At 45.4% G+C, this 21,363-nt stretch overlaps 1 protein-coding gene across 1 annotated transcript in view; it reads left to right on the top strand.

The window, feature by feature from the left end:
• The window catches only part of LOC6595618 (roundabout homolog 2), a 53,068-nt gene extending 37,275 nt beyond the window's left edge, over nt 1–15,793 (top strand). The window contains exons 4-12 of the mRNA XM_002020657.2: nt 3,620–3,904; nt 4,782–4,922; nt 4,991–5,122; nt 5,231–6,538; nt 6,680–6,778; nt 7,927–8,167; nt 8,360–8,520; nt 9,892–10,153; nt 14,065–15,793. Of these exons, the coding sequence (XP_002020693.2) occupies nt 3,620–3,904; nt 4,782–4,922; nt 4,991–5,122; nt 5,231–6,538; nt 6,680–6,778; nt 7,927–8,167; nt 8,360–8,520; nt 9,892–10,153; nt 14,065–15,124 (3,689 nt within the window). The 3' untranslated portion in view covers nt 15,125–15,793. The remainder of the gene's footprint in view (nt 1–3,619; nt 3,905–4,781; nt 4,923–4,990; nt 5,123–5,230; nt 6,539–6,679; nt 6,779–7,926; nt 8,168–8,359; nt 8,521–9,891; nt 10,154–14,064) is intronic.
• Nucleotides 15,794–21,363: the final 5,570 nt, after the last annotated feature.

Below are 21,363 nucleotides of genomic sequence, written 5' to 3'. Positions count from 1 at the left end.
CATATTATACCGGAAAAATAATATAAATATACTAGATAACACTAGTATATATCAAACAATGGCGGTAAAGTACCATAAATGGTACTGGAAACCAAACTAGAAAACAAAAAAAATACCATAAATATACCTGAGACCATATAATACCAGAAAATATTATAGATATACCAGATAATACCAGAAAAATATCATCCATTACCGGAAAAATACCATAAAAATACCAGAAAATACTGGAAAAAACCATGGGATATCGGAAAATAAATATGAATGTACCAGAAAATACCGGAAAAATACCATGTAATATCGGAAAAGTACACTATATGGTAAAGTAAAGTACCGCAAAATACTATAAATATACCAGATACCATATAATACTCGAAAAATACTATAGACTACCGAAAAAGTATCATTAATATACCAGATACCATATTAAATCATAAGTATACCAGATAATGCCAGATAAATACCATAGAATACCGTAAAAATATCATTAATATACCAAATACCACATAATACTAGGAGAATACCATACATATACTAAATGATACCAGAAAAAACCATAAAATACCAGAAAAATACTACAAAAGACTGAAACAATACATTTTTGCATACACCATTTCAAGTTCGTTTGATTTTCCATGAAGTAGATGCCATTGAATCCATTTAATTGAAGCCGAAACAATTCGCATCTTCCAATGACAGACAATTACTCAATGGATAGATAGTTATCGCAGCATTAGTTTGTCCTGAAACGTTCTTCAATTAGCCAGAAGGCCAAAGCCGAAAATTGATCACGTAGCGGACGCGAGGCGTCGTTGAAGTAGTTGCCATCTCGACCGACGCGTCCATAAATCTGCCCCCAAACACACGACTGTCTGGGGCCATAATACGATAAATATAGATAAACGGTCATTTATTAACTCATTATCAGGAGATGGCCCAAAGCTGGCAGCATTTTGCACCTTTCCAAAGGAGATTTATCCGCTCCAGCGAGTCCCTGACCTCCGACCGAGCGGACGGGACGAGGCAGGACAGGACAGGCAGAAAAATAATAACGAATCAGGGACGAAAGGCCTTCGCCTCGAACACAACTTTCGCCCAGTGGCAGTGAACCTGACACTGATTATGACTTTGATTAATTTATTGATGGTTGGCGTGTTTCCTGCCTCATGCCTCATGCCACCTCCTGCCTCATGCCACCTCCTGCCACCTCATGCCTCCTCCTGCCATCTCCTGCTTCCTGCTGGTTCTCTGTTCTCTGTTTCTGTTTCGAAGTTTCCCCCGACTTTAAGGGAGCGTTTTTCCTGTGCTCCATTTTCCGTTTTACGTTGATTTATTACGCCTCAACTTTAAATTTAATAAAAGTCATGATTTTAGCACATTTTTGCATAACCAAGAAAGCCAGCAGCAAAAAACTAAACTAAAGCTAAAACGAATACCGAAAACTGAACCCCAAAAAAAGATGGAGACGCAGAGCGGAATAGAAAGAATTCGCTTATTCACTTTGTAGATTAAAAGAAGAAAAAAAACAACAAACGAAAAGCGAAATTTAATTTACGTAAAAGCTGCTTTCGCCATGGATTTATTCGTTGGATATCCATGCATATACCCCAGTATATATATATCTTTTTTTACGCTGCACAAAAGGTTGCTTTTGCTTTTGCTGTGTGGGAAAAAAATAGAGAAGAAATTTACTTGGGGTCTGCTTTTCAAGTGCTTGAAAGTTGCTTGATTTATTGCACGGGAACAGTCCTTCCCCCCCGCTCTGACACAGGACAAATAATCGCCTAGAATGCTCAGGTGTGTGTGTGTGTGTGCAAATTACTGGTCTCCCTCCTGACCACAGCCACAAAAGACCTCTTTGGCATCGGGATGATAAGCGCTGAGGAGCTGAGAGCTGAGTTACGACTCCTGCTTTCTGCTTTCTGCTCTCTGCTCTCTGCCTTTGTCGCGCTCTAAATCTGCAAAAATGTTGATAATACTCTGATTTAGTATGCAAAAGGAGAGAGCTTTCCAAATGCGTGATTGTGACAGAAATATGGCCAAAAAGGAAGAGCGAAATAAAGCCAAATATAAACGACTTTCAGCCAGCAAGAGATAAATACTAGACCACTTCCACAAAGCACTCCAGTAATCTGGAACTCTGTAACAAAGGTTTCTAATCAAATTATAATCAAGTCGTAGGGAAGTACTAGCCAGCCAGCGTGGAAAACCATTTGCTCTGTTGCTCCGAGCGATGTCAGGAACAAGACTTGAGGAATAGCTTAATTTCTGTCTCAATTTCTGGTAGTAGATGCGTAACTTATAACATTTGACTCTTCTTTGAATTGCAGAGCATGAAAATAGGGTTATTCCTTGTCCAAAGCACCAATCCGCACTTTCGGATGAGCGGAATATTCAATATTACCGATTCAGTACAGTCGGAGCCCTAAAATGTGCATTTTCTACCATAAGGTAGCCCTTGACTTTAGTTTTAACCACGTAGTGCTTTTCCATTCACTTTAAAATTTCTAGTATAGAAAAATCAACGACAAAACAAACAAACAAACAAACAATCTAAACATGTTTCGTCGCGTTAAAGAAAAGCTGGACAAGAAATTTGGACTGAAACACGAAGTTGTGCCCAAGCAGGAGAGCAGCAAGAGATCATCGTCAACCACACAATCAGAAGGGAAATTCCCTGAGCAGAAGCTTCATCCCAAAGACGACCCCAAGGTCGCTGAGCTGGCGGATCTTATACGACGCGTACGAATAGAGCACCCCGACAAATTCGTGCAGAGACCCAAGCTGATGCGCAGCAAGACGCAGATCATCTTCACACCGAAGGATTATCGTAACACCAAGGGAGCGTTGCCCGAATACGTGCGTCGCTTGCCACGCATCAAAGAGGAGGCCCCGCCCAAAAAGGATCTGCCCAAGATCTGAAATGGAATTCATCATCAGCTCCTCCCCGATGAGAGTTTAGTTCGTTGTTTTATTGATTCCCCGCCACATCTTTGGGGAAGACTTTTAGACGATTCGTTCTTCAAAATCCTAAATTAAGGAGCGGAGGTAGTTTCCCTTTCGTTTGTTTCTTTTTTTCGAATAAAATTCAAAGCTTTAATCAGCACTTTCGGATGAGCGGTTTATTCAATGGGAAATCTATACACGGAAATGGGGGAAATCCCAACCAAATCAAGTCAAATGGAATAAAATAAACTACTCTTAAAATCTGCATGGAAAATCCTCTCACTGATGGAATTTTCTACCCATTAGAAGGTTTCCCTCTCTATCCCTCTCTCAGCCACCATTCCTGCTCTCTTTCCGTCTCTCTGTGTGCGTGAATGGCGTATAAAAATCACATTTATGCCATTTACCAACAATTTATCTGTGCTGTCAGGCCGCAAACACGCGCTCACAGGAGCCGCAGGTTAAGGCAGGACCTGGACAGGACACAGGGGCATTTATCATGCAAAAACCCCCAAGATAATTTATAACCTCTAACAAATGGACAGTGTCCAGGGGCACCACACGGACACACACTGACACACACGGACACAGACACCGATATAATCATTTGCTCATCCTTCTTGTGCTCACTCTCTCCATCTCTCTCTCTCTCTGTCTCTCTCTCTAATTCCAGTGCTTCGCGATGAGTTCCGCCTGGAGCCACAGAATACACGCATCGCCCAGGGCGATACGGCCCTGCTGGAGTGTGCGGCACCGCGGGGCATTCCCGAGCCGGCCGTCACCTGGAAGAAGGGGGGCCAGAAATTGGATTTGGAGGGCTCGAAGCGTGTACGCATCGTCGACGGCGGCAATTTGGCCATTCAGGATGCCCGACAGACTGACGAGGGTCAATACCAGTGCATAGCCAAGAATCCCGTCGGGGTGCGCGAGTCCTCGCTGGCAACGCTCAAAGTCCACGGTAAGCGTTAACCCATCAGTGGTGCCCAGGGGTTAAATGGTGACCTCTAGGAGAAGTAGAGGCACATTTCGGACAGATGAAAGGCAAAACATGACTCGAATCTGTGGTGATTCTTTTCCGACCCGGAATATAGGTAGAAATGGGCTTTACCTTCAATCCTGTGGCTATCATACCATTCCTTTGACTTTCGAGACTTTCTACAGAGCATTCCATGCCCAAAACTGGGAGTGTCCTAAGCGGATTCATCGTCTTTGGCGTCCAATCCCTTGATGGCACATTCCTTGGGCAGCTCCCCGATTACCATACATTTAAAACGCAACTCTCTGTACATATAACGATTAATATTCATAAATAGATGGATATTCATCTCTCAAACTAATCCTCGAACGTCCAGGGACCTGCCCACACACACATCGAATCGTCTGTTCATTACTCAACAGATTTGCGGTGGAATCTTTAGTAAATCCTGGCAATCTGACTAAAAGCTTTTGCCACTTGAATAGAGAGCTGCCCCTCTCCCTTCTGCTATCCCCCTCCTGCCAGGCAAATAAATGTTAGAAAGAAAGTTCTTTGGCGGCCATCAAATGAACAAAATCAAAAATCAATTAAAATTTGTTTGCTCACAAAAAAAGAGGAGTTCTCCCTCTTTCATAGCCACCAATCCGTGGTAGTCCTTAGGAAGAGCAAAAGGTACTCCTCGTTTCCACAAACCGCGCCCATTCCAGGGTTAATCGTTAGGCAAAAGCCTCCATCCTTGGGTTAGGAACACCTCAAATCAATGTGTCATGTTCAATTTGCTCGAAATGTGACTTGGGTTTGGGCTCCTTGGGGTTTTCCCTCGTTTAAGCGTTCCCTCACCCCCCAATTCCCTTTGCAGTCAAGCCCTACATCATACGGGGACCCCACGATCAGACCGTTTTGGAGGGAGCCTCCGTGACGTTTCCCTGCCGCGTGGGCGGCGACCCCATGCCGGATGTCCTGTGGCTGCGGACCGCCTCGGGCGGCAACATGCCATTGGGTAAGCCCTTGGAATGCCCCCCCGCCCGGGATCCCACCTAATTGATTCGTTTTTCCCCCACTCCAAAGATCGCGTCAGTGTCCTGGAGGATCGCAGCCTGCGGCTGGAGCGTGTGACCATCGCCGACGAGGGCGAGTACAGCTGCGAGGCGGACAATGTGGTGGGCGCCATCACGGCGATGGGCACCCTCACGGTTTACGGTAAGTCCTTGCGAGAGCGCATTAGAATGTCCTTAGACAACCGCTAGTTGGAGCGCACTTAGCTAATTAGTCTCCCCCCCTCCTGCTGCCCCCGTGCACCCCGCGCAGCCCCCCCGAAATTCATCCAACGGCCGGCCAGCAAATCGGTGGAACTGGACGCCGACACCTCCTTCGAGTGCCGGGCGACGGGCAACCCGAAGCCGACGATCTTCTGGACGATCAAGAACAACAGCACGTTGATCTTTCCGGGGGCCCCGCCCCTGGACCGCTTCCACAGCCTGAACACGGAGGAGGGACACTCGATACTGACGCTGACGCGCTTCCAGCGGTCCGACAAGGACCTGGTGATCCTGTGCAACGCCATGAACGAGGTGTCCAGCATCACGTCGCGGGTCCAGCTGAGCCTCGACTCGCAGGAGGACCGTCCGCCGCCGATCATCATAGCGGGCCCCGTCAATCAGACGCTGCCCATCAAGTCCCTGGCCACGCTGCAGTGCAAGGCCATAGGGCTGCCGAACCCGACGATTTCGTGGTACCGCGACGGGATACCCGTGCAGCCGAGCGGCAAGCTGAACATCACCACGGCGGGGGATCTGATCATCTCCGACCTGGACCGCCAGCAGGACCAGGGCCTGTACACGTGCGTGGCCAGCTCCAGGGCCGGCAAGTCGACGTGGAGCGGCTTCCTGCGGATTGAGCTGCCCACCAACCCGAACATCAAGTTCTACCGGGCCCCGGAGCAGAGCAAGTGCCCGACGGCGCCCGGCCAGCCGAAGGTCCTGAACGCCACGGCCTCGGCCCTGACGATCGTGTGGCCGACCAGCGACAAGGCGGGGGCCTCCTCCTTCCTCGGCTACAGCGTGGAGATGTACTGCACGAACCAGAGCAAGACCTGGATCCCCATCGCGGCGCGCCTCAGCGAGCCGATCTTCACGGTGGACAGCCTCACGCAGGGGGCGGCCTACATGTTCATCGTCCGGGCGGAGAACTCGCTGGGCTTCTCGCCGCCGTCGCCCATCTCGGAGCCCATCACGGGCGGGAAGCTGGTGGGCGTGCGGGACGGCAGCGACATGGGCTCCGCCACGTCCCAGCTGCTGCTCAGCGACGTGGAGACCCTGCTGCAGGCCAACGACATCGTGGAGCTGCTGGACGTCAACGCCAGCGACTCGACCACCGCCCAGCTCTCGTGGGACATCGACAGCGGGCAGTACATCGAGGGCTTCTACCTGTACGCCCGGGAGCTGCACTCCTCCGAGTACCGGATGATCACGCTCCTCAACCAGGGCCAGGGCCTCAGCTCCTGCACGGTGCCCGGCCTGGCCAAGGCCTCTACGTATGAGTTTTTTCTTGTGCCATTTTACAAGAGCATCGTAGGAAAGCCCTCCAACTCCCGCCACGTCCGCACCCTGGAAGATGGTAAGACCCTCGCCCGCCCTCACCTGCGCTCAGCCATTCATTCAGTCACTCATTCAATCTATTGCTCTCTGCCTCGCCGCCTCCCTCCCCCCCTGGCTAATCCCCCACTCATTTTGCGTTTTTGTGGTCTCTCGTTCACAGTGCCCGAGGCGCCGCCGTACGGCATGGAGGCCATCCAATTCAATCGCACGTCGGTCTTTCTGAAGTGGTTGCCACCGCAACCGAATCGGACACGCAATGGTTCGTATAAACTCTCTGTTTCTGCCCTCGCTCTGTGGACGATGGGGCGGTGCATTAGCTGCCTCGTTGGAGCAGGCTCTGGGCTTAGCAGGCGGCTTCTTCGACAGGCGGCATTTGGGCATCAAAAATATGGAAATAGAGGCCTACATGAAACCACAATATGCTTGCTTTGGACAGACTTGGTTGGGCCAAAGATATAACGAAAATCAGTGCAAATACATCGAAAATCTCAGCAACAATCGGCAAAATCTACGACTCATACGAGTATCTACATATTAGAGCCCTACAGGGAGGGAAAACCAGTTGGAATCAGCGTCTTAGCTTAGTCATTCCATCGAAAAGCTTGCCCAAAACAGACTAAACGAAGCAGAGCCGAAAATTTCGGTTTTTTTTCGCGCTCACTCTCAATTTAAAGCATTGTTTGGCTCAGGGATTCGTGCAGGGCTCCAAGACATATTTCCTCCTGCTCTCAGCTAAAGTTTTGGCTGATAATACTCTGAAAATTTCGGATTTATTTCCCGCTCACTCTCCATTTTATTCACGCCTGGACTCAGGGATTCATGGATTCATTTAGGGCTCTAAGACAGATTGTTTTCTGCTTTCGGTCGAAGCTTTGGTTGATAATTCCCTAAAAATTTCGGTTTTATTGCTCGCTCACTCTCCATTTTATTCATGGATTTATGCTGGTCCCCAAATCATATGGGTTTCTGTTTTCGGCTAAAGTTTCGACTGATAACTCTCGAAAATTTCGGATTTATTTCTCGCTCACTCTCCAATTGATTCAAGCATGGATTCAGGGATTCATGAAGGGCCTTACTACATATTGGTTGCTGCCAGATACCTAGCTATATATCTCTGTGAATCCCCAGAAACCGTGAAAAATATGTCTTCTGACCCCCTCCCATTACCCTAGAAGATTCATTACCACAATCTCTTGCTAAATATCCACTGAACAAACACAAACCCCGGACTTTAACTACAGGGAAGCTCCACCATTTGCTGCCCCAGAGATCCACAGAGAGAGCTTTGCATCCTGCCACAGTAACGCCCATTCCGAGGCGTTTGTTCTTTTGTTTACATTTAATTTCATTTGCGTATGTCTCTGTCTGCCATCTCTCCCTCCTCCATTGGGCACTTTGGAACAACAGGCGTCCTCACCAGCTACAATGTGGTCGTCAAAGGCCTGGATGTGCACAATACGACGCGGATATTCAAAAATATGACCATAGATGCGGCCACGCCCACACTGCTGCTGGCGAACCTCACCACGGGAGTCACCTACTACATAGCCGTGGCGGCGGCCACGCGGGTGGGCGTCGGACCCTTCAGCCATCCGGCCGTGCTCCGCATCGATGCACGCACCCAGTCCCTGGACACGGGCTACACGAGGTGAGAGAGAGAGTCCCCCCCTCCCCCCACCATCCCCCCACCATTCCCGAGCATCAATCCATTAACGGCAAACGACAATGGCCAACGACTTTTGTGACCATTAAACTAAGCCTCCGCCGGGGCACGTACAAAGCGGCGGACATAACACGGACGGCACTCATTCCCGTCTCTTTATTGTGTTGTCTATTGCAGATATCCCATCAGTCGTGATATTGCCGATGACTTTTTAACACAGACCTGGTTTATCGTCCTGCTGGGCTCCATCATTGCCATAATTGTGTTTCTATTGGGGGCATTGGTGCTCTTCAAGCGCTATCAATTTATCAAGCAGACCTCGCTGGGCAGTTTACATGGTGAGTACTAGCCCCCTATCCGCCTGCCCACCCCCTCTATAAAGCCAGCTTTATCCTAATTTAAATTTATATTTTTTGTGTCCCCTTTTTTTGGGGTAATTGTTGGGATTTATGGTTCGATTGAAGTTTAATTTAGTTGGAAGATGTTTTGGGGGGCTGTTAAATGGTGTCTCAATAGTGCCAGAGAACCCCCCCTTAAGAGGGGGGGAGGACATGCAAACATTTTGTTCTCTCTCGGTAATCTATGATTTATGACTCGAGCATTTATGGTCGGTCTCAATTAGGTTGCCATTTTGTAAACCACAAGAACTGCAGACACGCAGCACACTCCACGGCACCAAAAAAAAACATTGTAAAAGAACCCCCGAAGGAAACCAAGGGTAATAATCTTTGGCAGCCAGCACACAGGGGAAGCCAAGGTTAAACCGACTATAAAAAGATAAACAAGCAGCGATAACTGGAGCGAGCGAACAGTCGAGTAAAAGGAGTCCTTCGGTGGTGGCCAGAGGGGCCGGAGGGGCGGTATCCCCGCCCCCTATAAAAACGACAAAAGCTCACGTGAAAATCACATCAATTGTCTAACAGAAGAAGTCTTAATGTAACAAAAGTAAACAAAAAGATAAAAAGAGAGTGTATAAAGGCTAGGAGATACCCTGGAAGAACAGAAGAAGAGGCTACCAACGAAACTTTGTCTAGAACTCGTCTCTCCGCTGCCTAGACGGTCCCCAGAAGCCAACGAAGTCCACAGTCTTTGAGGAGGCGCCTAAAAGACTTACTTTTCGGTCTGGAGAATCCACCAAGAAATTATACAGCCTTTGTGGCCTCTGCCAAAGAAAAACCAAAAACAATATACATGTCGTGTGCAGGACAAAGCAAATTGAAGGGAAATTGGAATAGAATTAGTTCCAGATGCAATTTGTTTGGATTTTATGGTCTTTGGTTTCAAACAAAAAGATCCAGGTCCGACTGAAGGACCTCTTCCATCTGTAGATCCACTTCCGACGGTAGTTCCAATTCCGTCTGTAGATAAAATTCCGCCTCTATATCCAGTTCCTTCTCTAGCTCCCCCTCCGTCTGTTTCCCCCTCCACTAGCACCCCTAGATAATGGCACCCCCCCCTTTTACAGGTCATTCCTTCGCATATCCTGCGAAAGAGGGCGTGCCAGAGCTTTTGCCAATTGAATATAAAAAGTAATTTCCGTCTTTTATTATTTGCACGACTCTCGGGGCAAAATACCGTGAGCGAAGTACTCCGTTTTAGTTTTAACGAGCCGTAATCATTGGCAGCACACACACACGCACCCACACACGCACACACATGTGGAACACCATTGCCGATATTCAGTTTTTTGACGGATTCTTTTATTTCAGGCAATCACGCAATCGGAACCGTGCGAAAGTTTCCAACATTGCCGCTAAATGGAGGCGGACCTGGCGGCGGGGCCGTCGGCTCGAATTCGACATCAACCACCGGCCCCAACGGCCTCTGGATCGATCCCAGTGGCGGTGTTTGGCGACAGGCCACCGGGGGAGCAGCTGCCGGTGGCGCCGCGACAAAGGAGCAACTTCCGGGATACGCACAGGCCACCGCCCAACAGGGACAACAGCCCACGCTCCTGCCTGATTACGAGAGGTGAGTGGGAGGAGGGGGAGGGGGACTGGGAAGGGTTGTTTATCTCCACAGGAAGTTACCTTAATATCCTGTCTACGCTTCACTGAATGTTTAATTACAATAAAAATTGGCAATCTGAATGGAATGGAATCCCCCAGTGCCCTGGGTGCTTGAAGGATCCACAGCCATCCACATCCATCGGTTGTAGAAGGTAAAGGCTCCATGGCACTATTTACGAGCCGGCTCATAAAAAATATGTGTGTGCTTTGGCGCTGCAACCGCTGCTGCCGTAAAAACCCCAACCAAACCTCAGCCGAAAAAACCCCCAAAAAGGCCCCCGCCCCCCCAAAAAGGCCGCTGCTGCCACTACAACAACAACAACAACAACAACAAACGCCATTAAATTGTTACACTTGAACGGATTTTACTTTTGGGCCACGGGCCATGGAACTGTTTACGTTGCTCGAGCCTCGGGGGAGGCAAATATTTTCCGGGGGGGACTCCATTCCGTTTTCCGTTTTTCCGTTCCGTGCTGCATTTCCATATAATACACGCATTTCATTCATATTTTTACTCGCGGATTCCTGATTTATTTTATATTTTTTGTGTATTTTTTTTGGTAATTTTTTTTGTTGTATATTGTATTTTTGGGGCTCCATGAGGAGGAGTAGGAGTCTCATCACTCGCTGAAATGCATAATGCACTTCCTTAAAACCCTCCAAAACATTGTCTGTGGAATCCCCCTTCAAATTTCACCAAAATTTAACCAAAGAAAAGCCTAAAACTGTCATTGACAAACCAAGAAATTCCACTCAAAAACTTGTTCCCTCCCAAAATCAAATCCTGGCTTTCAATTGCATTTCCGGCTGCCTTTAATAAATAAAAAAATCCTAAATCCCTCTCAATTTGTCAACTCATCTGAGGATATTCTCTCTTTAAAAAAAAACTCAAAAATCTACTCCCACTTAATCGCTTTAATTCCGAATTGAAGCCTAATCCTGGATACATGTTTCAAGTTTTCCATTTCCCCTGCCACACTTTTCCTTTTACTTCTTACTTAAGAATGAGCGAAGAAGAAGAAAAAATAGAACAGAAAAATTCCTTTTGTGTTTTTTGTTCTGTTTTGTTTTTTGTCTTAAAGCTTAATGTACCGTTGCGGCAGCAATAATAAAAATAAAACAAATAAACCGAAAAAAAAGAAACAGTAAATGCAAAGAAAATAAAACAAAAATCCGCACAAAAATCCAAAACAAGAGGCAATATAAAAAAACAAACAAAATATTGCCGTCTTTTTCTAGGGCACACCTGTCTCCCTTCCTCTGGCTCTCCGTTTCGCCCCCTCTCTCCGTGAAACTTTCGCGTATTTATTTGCGGCATTTTACGCATTTATTTGTTTAGAATTCTCTCCATTTTTGGATACCCTAGCGGGGGGTATATGCCCTGATCCTACGATCCCTTAGGCCCTGCGTCTCAGGCAGAGCGAACAGGGGACCCAAAGCTTGCAGGCCTCTAAAAGTGCTAGCATTCAGTCGGGGGCACCCTGTTTACGATGGTTGGGGCACCCTGTCTCTTCCAGGGTATCTTCTACTTCGACTTCCGAGGCTCTGGCTCTTCCTTTCTTATTATTTTGTTGGAAATACCCCGCATTCGCCACCTCCCTTCCACTTCACTTACAATTTGAAACATTTCCTCTACCCACCCTTCTTCCAGCCACCCTCGCACCCCTGGCACCCCACGAAATTCCTCTAATGCTGTTGCCACTTCCGTTACGCGATTTTCATTATTTCCGTTTCAATTTTTCCGTTGTGTTCCTTCGAGGCGAAGTTTTTCCGCCGCCCACCGTCTGCCGCCTCCGCTGTTCACTTTTTAACAACGTTGTAAAGTCGTAAAAAAGTCCAACATAAGCAGAATTACAATAAACAGAATCTTCTTTTATTTTTCCTTGTTTACATAAACACCCCCTCCACTCCGCCACTCCGCCACCCCCCGCCAAGACACACGTGGCAGGTGGCGCCTTTACCTATAAATTTCCAATTAAAATATTTAATTTCTTTCACGGGTTTGTTGTCTGATTCGGGGGGTGCCCCCCTCACCCACTCTCTTCTGAGAAACGCCATTTTCACCGCTAAATTAACAATTAAATATGGATAGTCCTCGGGGGAAGGCGGCACTTCAGATCTACATATTTTCCTGTTTCCTACGCCATAATATCCCCAGACCTCAGGAACTTAATTGCTCAACAATTGAGCAATTCTTTGAGAAACATATTTTTGGGCGTACTTTTTTATTTTTAATTGGTATTCAGCTTTTCCTTGTCCTTTTTTGGGATTCTATATTGTTTCAATTAAAGATGGTACAGTTATTACCAATAATACGAAACCATATGCTTTAATTGAGTGGATCTTGAGTCGTTAATAATTCTCCGAATTTGGGTAAAAGTCTAGAGTTGGGTGTTAAGGGATCAGGGATAAAGAAAGGGCTCATCTTTTCACTATAATTTCGGATAATTTGTACGACTTTTCAGCTTGAAGTTCTCGAAACTTACATTCTAACAAAGTTTTTTCCTATAACTGCAATTTATTCATTCAATTCTACACACATTTGTAGACTTTTAAGTTCCAAAAGTGGCCCCCGTTTTGTCTGAAATTCCCAGGATGACATTGCCAATGAATGGAATGAGTGGACTGTTGACAGCAGCAATCGTTTCCAAGCTTAGACTCAAAATTGTGCTCAAATGCAGCAAAATTTGATCCTTAAATGAGTCAATAATACAGGACACACTTCGTGTCCGCCAGTCCATCCATGAAACATCTTAAAACTTCAAGAAAAACATTGATATCTCTGGTCATTGCCTTGAGACCACTCAAGTCGCTTCAGCAGCGATCAAATACCACAAAAACCCCATAAAAATACTAAACAAATGTGTCCTCAATGTGTGGAAAATGATCTGAGATAGTTATTTAGATATAAACATTGTTTTACAGGCCACTTTTCTGTCTGATTGGAGTATTTCTAAAATGGCTGTGGATACAAAAAGTCCTGAAGGAAAGATGCAAAGGTTAACTTATAAAATCTATACAAATATCCCATTAAATTTCATAAAAACAAAACTCAAAATGAAACTAAATATAGAGTTACAGGGGCACAAATTAGCTTTTTTGGGGTAAAAAAAAGAACAAATTTCCCTATAATTTTATATTTTGATATTTTTGCGAAGAGCAAAACAGCGCTTTGGCCTCCTTAGAAGCGATTATGCTTCTGTGTGCCAAATCCTTAAATACTCACACATATGTTACTCCTATTTCCTTGATTTTTCACACTCTTCGAACCCTTTTTAATTCCCTTTTAGGGCACATTTGCAATTGGCAAAACTATTCTCGTGCCTCGAAGCACAACAAAATACCAGCCAAAAAACATTCGAGTTTTGAGAACAATTTTTTGGGCAAAGCAAAGCAAAGCGATAGATAAGCATTATCTCATTAGCTAATTAGTGTGCACCGAAAAATTTAAGCAATAAAAAAAGTTTGCTCCTCCCCACCCTCACCCTCCCCCTCTCGCTTGCATGGATAAAAAGTTTGATTTTTCGAATGGGAGTCCTTACGAGCATAGAGTCCTGTCTCCCCCCCCCCTCCCCCTCTAATTACAAAGTTAAAACGGGTAATGGGGAAATTTTCGTATTGTTGCAACGAAAATGAGAAAATTTTTAATGACTACACTCCGAGGGAGATGGGGGGAGAGAGGGGGAGAGAGAGGTGTGAGAGATGGCAACAATTTCCGGGGAGTTACAGGAAAACAAAAGCAATTTCCCTGCCAAATGATTTATGCAATTTGCGAACTGCAGTCGCAGATGCATAGATACACAGATACACAGATACCAAATCCATTGAATACATTTTTAACAACGTTTTCCCCCACCCACCCCTCTGTTGCAGACTCTCGCCATTGAATATGCCCGATTATGCGGAAGTTGCATGTTCAACATTCAAAAGCCCCAGCCATGGCGGTGCCCCCGGCGGCATGGGTTCATCATCCCTGTACGACAGCTGTGGGGCCTATGCCACCACCAATGTGGTGGCCAATGTCAAGCTCTACCAGAATCGCTATGGAGCCAAGCCCCAGCCCCAGCCCCAACAACACTCCCACTCCCAGTCGAACAACAACAACAATCAGAGCAACAATGACTATCAATCGACTGGCATGTACTCGGCCCCGCCCAGCGCCCACTACGGATGCCTCGACCAGAAGCAGCAGCAGCAGCAGCAACCGAATCTGATGACTACTTCGACGGCCTCCACGGCCATAATGACGGGCTCCCCGGCGAAGCTGAAAAAGATCAACATCACGGAGAACAAAATGGATCAAATGGAATGCAAGACGAACCAGCAGGAGCGCACGAATCCCTTCAACCAGCAGCAGCAGCTGCTCCTGGCCAGCAATGCCCTCAAACAGGGCCTGGGCGCCTACGCCAACACCACGCTGGCGGCCCAAATGGCCAGCGGCGGCGGAGCGGGCACCCTGAGGCGCCAACGGCAGCCCAAGACGCTCTACAAGAGCGAGAACAACATCCTGGGCAAGGCCGCCGGCATGCGGCATCCCCCCATCCAGGTGAACAACGGAAACATGGATTTCCTCACCGGTGGCCCCCCCCTGAACGCCGAGAACCTGGAGGCGGGCGACTTCTCCGGCCTGGGGCTGTGCAACTCCACCAATCAACTGCTCAACGACTGGGCCTCGAGCGCCTCGATCGCCGCCGCCGGGGACTATCATTTCGGGAGCAAGCAGCCCAGCAAACAGCATCTCTACGTGAAGGCCAAGGACGGAACCTGGTCGGCCGTCAGCTCGGATGCCTACCAGTCCTTCAAGCAGCAGCAGCATCATCACCAGTTCCTGGCTGGTTCAGGTGACAACAACAAGTCCTTAGCTAGTGTCAACAGCTTAGCTGCTAGCGATAGCAAGTTCATGAGTAGTTTCGGCTCCACGGCCAACGTCTAGGCCTAGTCCAGGGACACTCGATTGCTCAATACGATACAAATTGGTAAGAAAAACAGTTGTGGGAAATACACAGGCCTGCAGTTGGTTTTTGGGTTGTGGAAGGGAGTCTTAGGGGGTCTACACGATTGGAGGTTGGTGACAGTAAGAATCGAAGGAAATACTAGTAGCCGTTGGACACTTAGCATATCTCGAGAATAAATGTTGAGACTAGACAAACTTAAGCCTCTAAAGAGATCAAATTTCATAGGGATATATTTCTTTCCCCTATGACCTTTGGAAAAATACATAATCTTGGATATTTAACATATTTTCCATAGAAATATCGCAAGCTGCAGCTAATTTCAATAGATTCTGTGATGTAATCGAACCCCATAGCCAACCCAGCACCCCTACCATATCTAGAGAACTGTTGAGACCACCTCCTTATAACCAGTATTATCAAGAACCCTAGAACAACTTAGAATTCCAACAAAATCCACTGCAAAGAAACCCAAAAAAAAAAGTAAGAAAAAAAACAACGAAAAGTATGTAAAGAAATACAGAAAAAAACCCCAGAAATATTGGCTTGTAAATAATACCAACTAAATACTTAATATCTTAATCCCCTAAAGCATATAGAATATTGCAAAAAAAAATATAATATTAATTTACACAAAAATCAACTCAAAATAGCACCGAAAAGTAGTTAAAGTAAGTGAAAAAGTTCATAAATAAAATATAAAATAGAGAGATTTCCCACAGACAAAAAAAAGTTAAAGCCAAACGAGAAAATACCAAAAAACCCTAACGAAAAATAAATACCAAAACACTGCACGAAAGAAACCACAAATTGTGTGAAGAGTAAGGATTAAAAAGGACACCTACCTACACCTACAAGCAGAATAAAAGCTAAATAAATGCTAATAATAAGGCTGTTAAATGTAAAATATCATAAATGAATAAATCCCGCATTTAAACCGTGTAATTAAAGCATTAAAATGTGTAATTAACTGACAACTAGATTTAGTTCGACTAGCTAAAAGGGGCGAAACCAGAAGAGGATTACAGCGACAAATATTGCTAAATCGCTGCATAAAGAAAAAAACAAACAAACAAAAACAAAAACATAAATTAAAACTAATCAATTAATTGATAAATTATGCAATGAGAAAAGGCCTAAAAATAAAAATAAAGACAAAAATAATAAACTAGTTTGGATGCCAAAGCACAGGCAGTGCGTTACATGGCTTTAAGGCCGATCGATATGCTGTTTGCATTGCAGAGTGGTCTTATTGTCATGAAACGCACTGCCTGTGTCTTTTATTTATGAATTTCTTGTTAAATTTTCCCCCAATATAGCTCTAGTGCTCCCTGTCAGCTCTGCTTTCCTTAGAACAACCCCATTTCTAGGAACTGCACTGTAGATGCCTTCTTCATATGTAAGTGTGACAGAGATGGACTGAGCTTTGAGTAGCACTTTGTTTTTGTATCCTGTGTAAGCAAAGAAAACCCGCTCTCCACACTCGCGATTCCCTCATCCCACAATACTCTCTTAGCAGCCCAAGCTACAAAATTACATTTGAAAACTTTTATTTTCTTGGAAAATGGAATACTAAGAATATATCCATGATGAGGAAAATGGGGAGAAACAAATTATTCTATTGTCTTTGGTCATCTTTGTTATATTCATTTTGCCTCCTCGTTTTTATGCTCATTTCCACACACTTGAGTGTTCCTCTTGCAAAACAAGAGACAAAGCGGGCGCTCTTAATTCTGTGATGAGATTTCGGCACCAATCTCATTTTTTCGCATGATTTTTCACCCCCATTTTCAGCGCGCAGAATAAAAGAGAGAGCTTCTTACCTTATTGGGAGCGCTCTCTCATTCCTTTTTGATCTTCTTCCTGACTGCGCCTAGTTCTCCTTTAGAGTTAGAAAGAGAGAGCAATAGATGTGAATTTGGCACGTAGGCCATTTTGAACGAAGGGCAAGGCCTCGGGATCGAGAAAAAATTTTGCAGGGACATCTCGGACACAACGAAACGCAGCGCGCTCCTCTGGCAATTTCAATGCCTTTCTGCACATTAAACAATATATGTATTTATTACACAATAAAGCAAATATACATACATATGTATGTATCAGACACTTGTTGCACTGCACTTTCACACATTTTCTTAGATTGGCAAAAAAAAAACACTTCAGAGCCAGGATTTTTTATATTTTTCACTGCACTGCACTAAAACAAAAAGCGCGACTATATTTTCCGAATTTTCCATTTTCAATTTACCGCTTTTTTCGGGAAAAGAACGCGGAGCTAAGAAAAACGCGCAGAATCCGGACGAAAAAAAATTGAACTGAAAGCGAGATGCGTAGGCGGCTTAGTGCTCTCTCATTTCGTGCTCTCCTTCTGATGCTCTTTCTAATTGCTCGCTCCCGATGGAATCGTACAAGGTGGTCCGGCCCGCATTGCAAGCTCTCTCTGTAGTGCTGCGCTTTAAATAAGACGCGAAAAAGAGTTAGAGGACCACCTTGCATAATGACATGCCATGGAATTCGTGTCTGCTTCTCAGTTTCTACCACCTTTTCGTTAGAGTGTGTGGGAGTAAGAGAGTGATATGTAAGACATTCGAGTCTCGCTCTCAGATCTACGAAGCTGTCGTCGCCGCCTAAATCTGTTCGGTTTCATTTCTGCAGTTCGGCCGCAGTACCGACGACGACGTAAGCACGACAAGCAAACACAAAAACAAAGACTGAAGCAGAAGCGACGACTGCAACTAACTCTGCATCGCCAGCAGAGACGTAGGCGTCGCTACCAGAAGGGTCTAGAAGGCGACAAGCAGCGAAGTTGGCAGCGTCGACGTCTATGATGAAAGCAGAGAAGCCTCTGCCACGAGAGTAATATTTGTATGTAGATCTAAAACGCACAACTCTCCCTACCCACCCCCATAGCTATGAACTGCACCGCACATTTTCTGCCCCAACTCGACCGGCTCTAATTTGGCGCACAATATTTTCCCGTTTCTATTTTCAGCAGCCAGCACCATTTGGCGACGTCATAGCTCTGCCTACATGGTCCTGGACAATTCCATGGATTTTGTGATTTGAATTCCGCAGAGCAGAGAGGGGCGGAGGGGAGGGGCACCAGGTAGACCACACTATTCTGCGGCCTGGCCACAAAACTTTCAACTGATTCCCGGACAAAGCCCATGCTCTAGCATTTTCCACGCGCTGACCAGCTAATTAATTATGCACTTTGCTGCGCTCCCGTAAACCCAATTTGTCCTACAAAATCATTAATGTTTGGGGGGGATCCGGAGCCCCAAATGAGACATTGTCCGCATCCACGCGTCCCCTCGTTTGCAATTGAAAATTCATGATAAATACAATGATTTCAATCCATTTCCTATCACGTTTTCATTTATTTTCACTATTTTCGATGTATTTTTGAGTTATTTTTTTTTGTTTTATTGATTGTAAAACAATTTTACAAATTGTTATGGACAATTTATGGATGTCTGTTCGTGTTTTCTCACTTTCCTTCGATGAAAATGTTGCCGGGAAATGAAATGAAAATCAATTGCATCAAATGAAGCGTAAACACTTTTTTTTTTGCAAAATATATTTGGAATAATTATGTTTAAATGAATGCGTTTTAAATACAGCTGGCCAGCCGGCAAGGAAGCCATTAACTGTTGCCATTAAAATCAACAATAAGTTTAATGGAAAATTGTTTTTTCATGGTATGAATGGGTTAAGTGGGATAATAGACTAATGATATTCCATTGGTAAGTTCTGGCAAGCGATTATGGTAAGTATTTTGGAGGGAAAACCAAAGGTCCTTGGGGGTTAAAGCTTAAACAAACTATAGGAACTGAGGGAATTGGGGGAGTATGCAGATAGGGACCAGTTTTGAGGGCATTTCATGGAAGATACTTTCATTTTATACAATATTTGGTTCGATATCTATACCACCATCGAAGAAGTAGGGTATGATTCGGTCCTTTAATAGATTTTAAGGGCATTTCATGGAAGATACTTTCATTTTATACGATATTTGGTTCGATATCTATACCACCATCGAAGAAGTAGGGTATGATTGGGTCCTTTAATAGATTTTAAGGGCCTTTAATGGAAGATACTTTCATTTTATACGATATTTGGTTGCATATTCATACCATTATCGAAGAATTAGTGTAGGATTCGGTGTATCGGTGGATTTTTCTACTAGAATTGGGTGTTTCCCAACGTTACTCAAGGAATAATATGAAAGATATCACACGATACCTTTTCTAAAGAATTTCGTGTATTTTATAAGAAATTTCGTTGGGAAAAGTGTAATATTTTCCTTCCTTTTCCATGAAGTACATACCCTTTAAGGCCATCATTCTTTGAGATGCCGAAACCTGCTCTATTTCCATAGTTCGAGCCCGTATTATGCACATTTTCGTTCTCTTATTCCTCGATGGTAGCTTTAACTGCACTAACAGCTTATTATCCTTGAATGAACTTTAAGCTTTGTTGCCGCTCGACCAACACCAGCTGCAGCGAATGAACGGCTAATGTATCAGTGAGCAGGGCCGCCCCACACCATTAGCTTCGACACCCCCAATAGATTCCAGTCCCCCGCCCCCGCCCCCCTGCCAGGGCTCTCCCTTCGATGGTTACAAAGGAGGCGCCCAAGCCTAAACTACAAATAGCCTTAGTGTCCGAAACACTCGCCGCTGCTCCCAGTGCGTGTTGGCCGCTGCTACTCGTGCCAATTGCCACTGCCCACTGCCCACTGCCCACTGGCCACTGGCTACTGGCCGATAAATAAGCCCAAATTTATCATGAACATTGGAGCCCAACGCACACACAGAGGCGTTTTGGGGGGGGGGGGGGGGGGGGGGGGGGGGGGGGGGGACAGAACGATGGCTGGGCGGGCGATTGTCCCATATATCGTGGAGACTATAATAGCAATGGCTGGCTCATAATTTTTGGCACAAAATTGTACGATAGGCGTTGAAGCGTTCAATTGAATGTCGTCCTGGACGTCGTCGTCTAGCCTGTGTAAGACCTTTCGTTAGACGCCCACCCACTCATCCATTCAGTCGCCCCCTCCCCTCCCCCTCCGCCCAACAACAACAACTATTGTATAATCAAAACTAATGGTCTATAAAGAATCAATTCTCAATTTGTTTGGCCAGCTGCTGCCCTGAACAAGGACCCGAAACCGGACAATGCCACCAGGATAACGCGCTGCAAAATGTTCGCTCTCTCCCTCTCTCTCTCCGTCTCTGTCTCTCTTTGTGCGTGCAACACATGTGACAAATAAAATTTAAATGCATTTTGTAAATAATTTTATATTGAATTTGTTATTGTACTTGGGGGGGTATCATAATCCCTTGGTTTTGGGCTACCAAAATTGGTAAATATTTGTGGCAAATACTCGGAATAGAGACACTTCTGGGCAACCTATAGGCAAACGTTTTGTATCCAATCTCTAAAGCATTTTGGACAGCTGAAACATTTCCCAAAAACCCTCCATAGAAAGGGTTCCACTAGTCTTTTTTTAGTGGCTTTTTTTCTAGTAATATCTCATTTTACATCATATTTTTCGTTGTCTTAAAGTTGGAACCCCCTTTGTTCTTCCTACTTCCTTATTAGTAATATTCCTCCGAAATTAGTTCCCTGCAAATTTTGTGCATCGTAAAAACATTGAGGCGGCGATGTGAGGACTGGAATTTTTGATTCGATTGTATTTAGGCAGTGGAGTGTGTGACATGAGGGGGGAAGGGGGGAACCCGAAGGGACCCCCAAAGCACTGATTCAGCAAATTTGCCATAAAGTTTAATCAGCAGCTTTCTGGCAGCATCGCAAGTAAAAGAAAACTCGTAAAAGGACGCACATCCCTGCCTTGGACGAGTACTCGTCGGAGACAAAGTTTTATGCGCTTGTGAGTGACCATAAAAATGCTCCATGTCCATGTGTTTGGGACGTATCGAGTCCTGTTCCATGTCCTTCTCCGTATCCCTGGTTGCATGCCAGAAAAACTGATAGGAATTGGGGGACCCGTCTCGATTCTTGTTGATAAGAAAATTGTGCAGAAGTAATTTGATGAGATTAGCCGGGGTACATTTTGTGGCCACCGAAACCATTTCATGGGTGGCTCCAAGGAAAACAAATATGCGATGGAGAAAAGAGTGTATCGGGGTGAAAGTATGGGAAAAGGGGACAGCTTTCAGTGAATTCTGGATGAATATATCTGCGATCACAACTA

Source organism: Drosophila persimilis, unplaced genomic scaffold (genome assembly GCF_003286085.1).
Source record: "Drosophila persimilis strain 14011-0111.01,24,50 unplaced genomic scaffold, DperRS2 tig00000191-arrow-pilon, whole genome shotgun sequence".
NCBI classification, from domain to species: Eukaryota; Metazoa; Arthropoda; class Insecta; order Diptera; family Drosophilidae; genus Drosophila; species Drosophila persimilis.
Note: the sequence above shows the minus strand (reverse complement) of the source record. Positions and strands in the feature narration are given on the sequence as shown.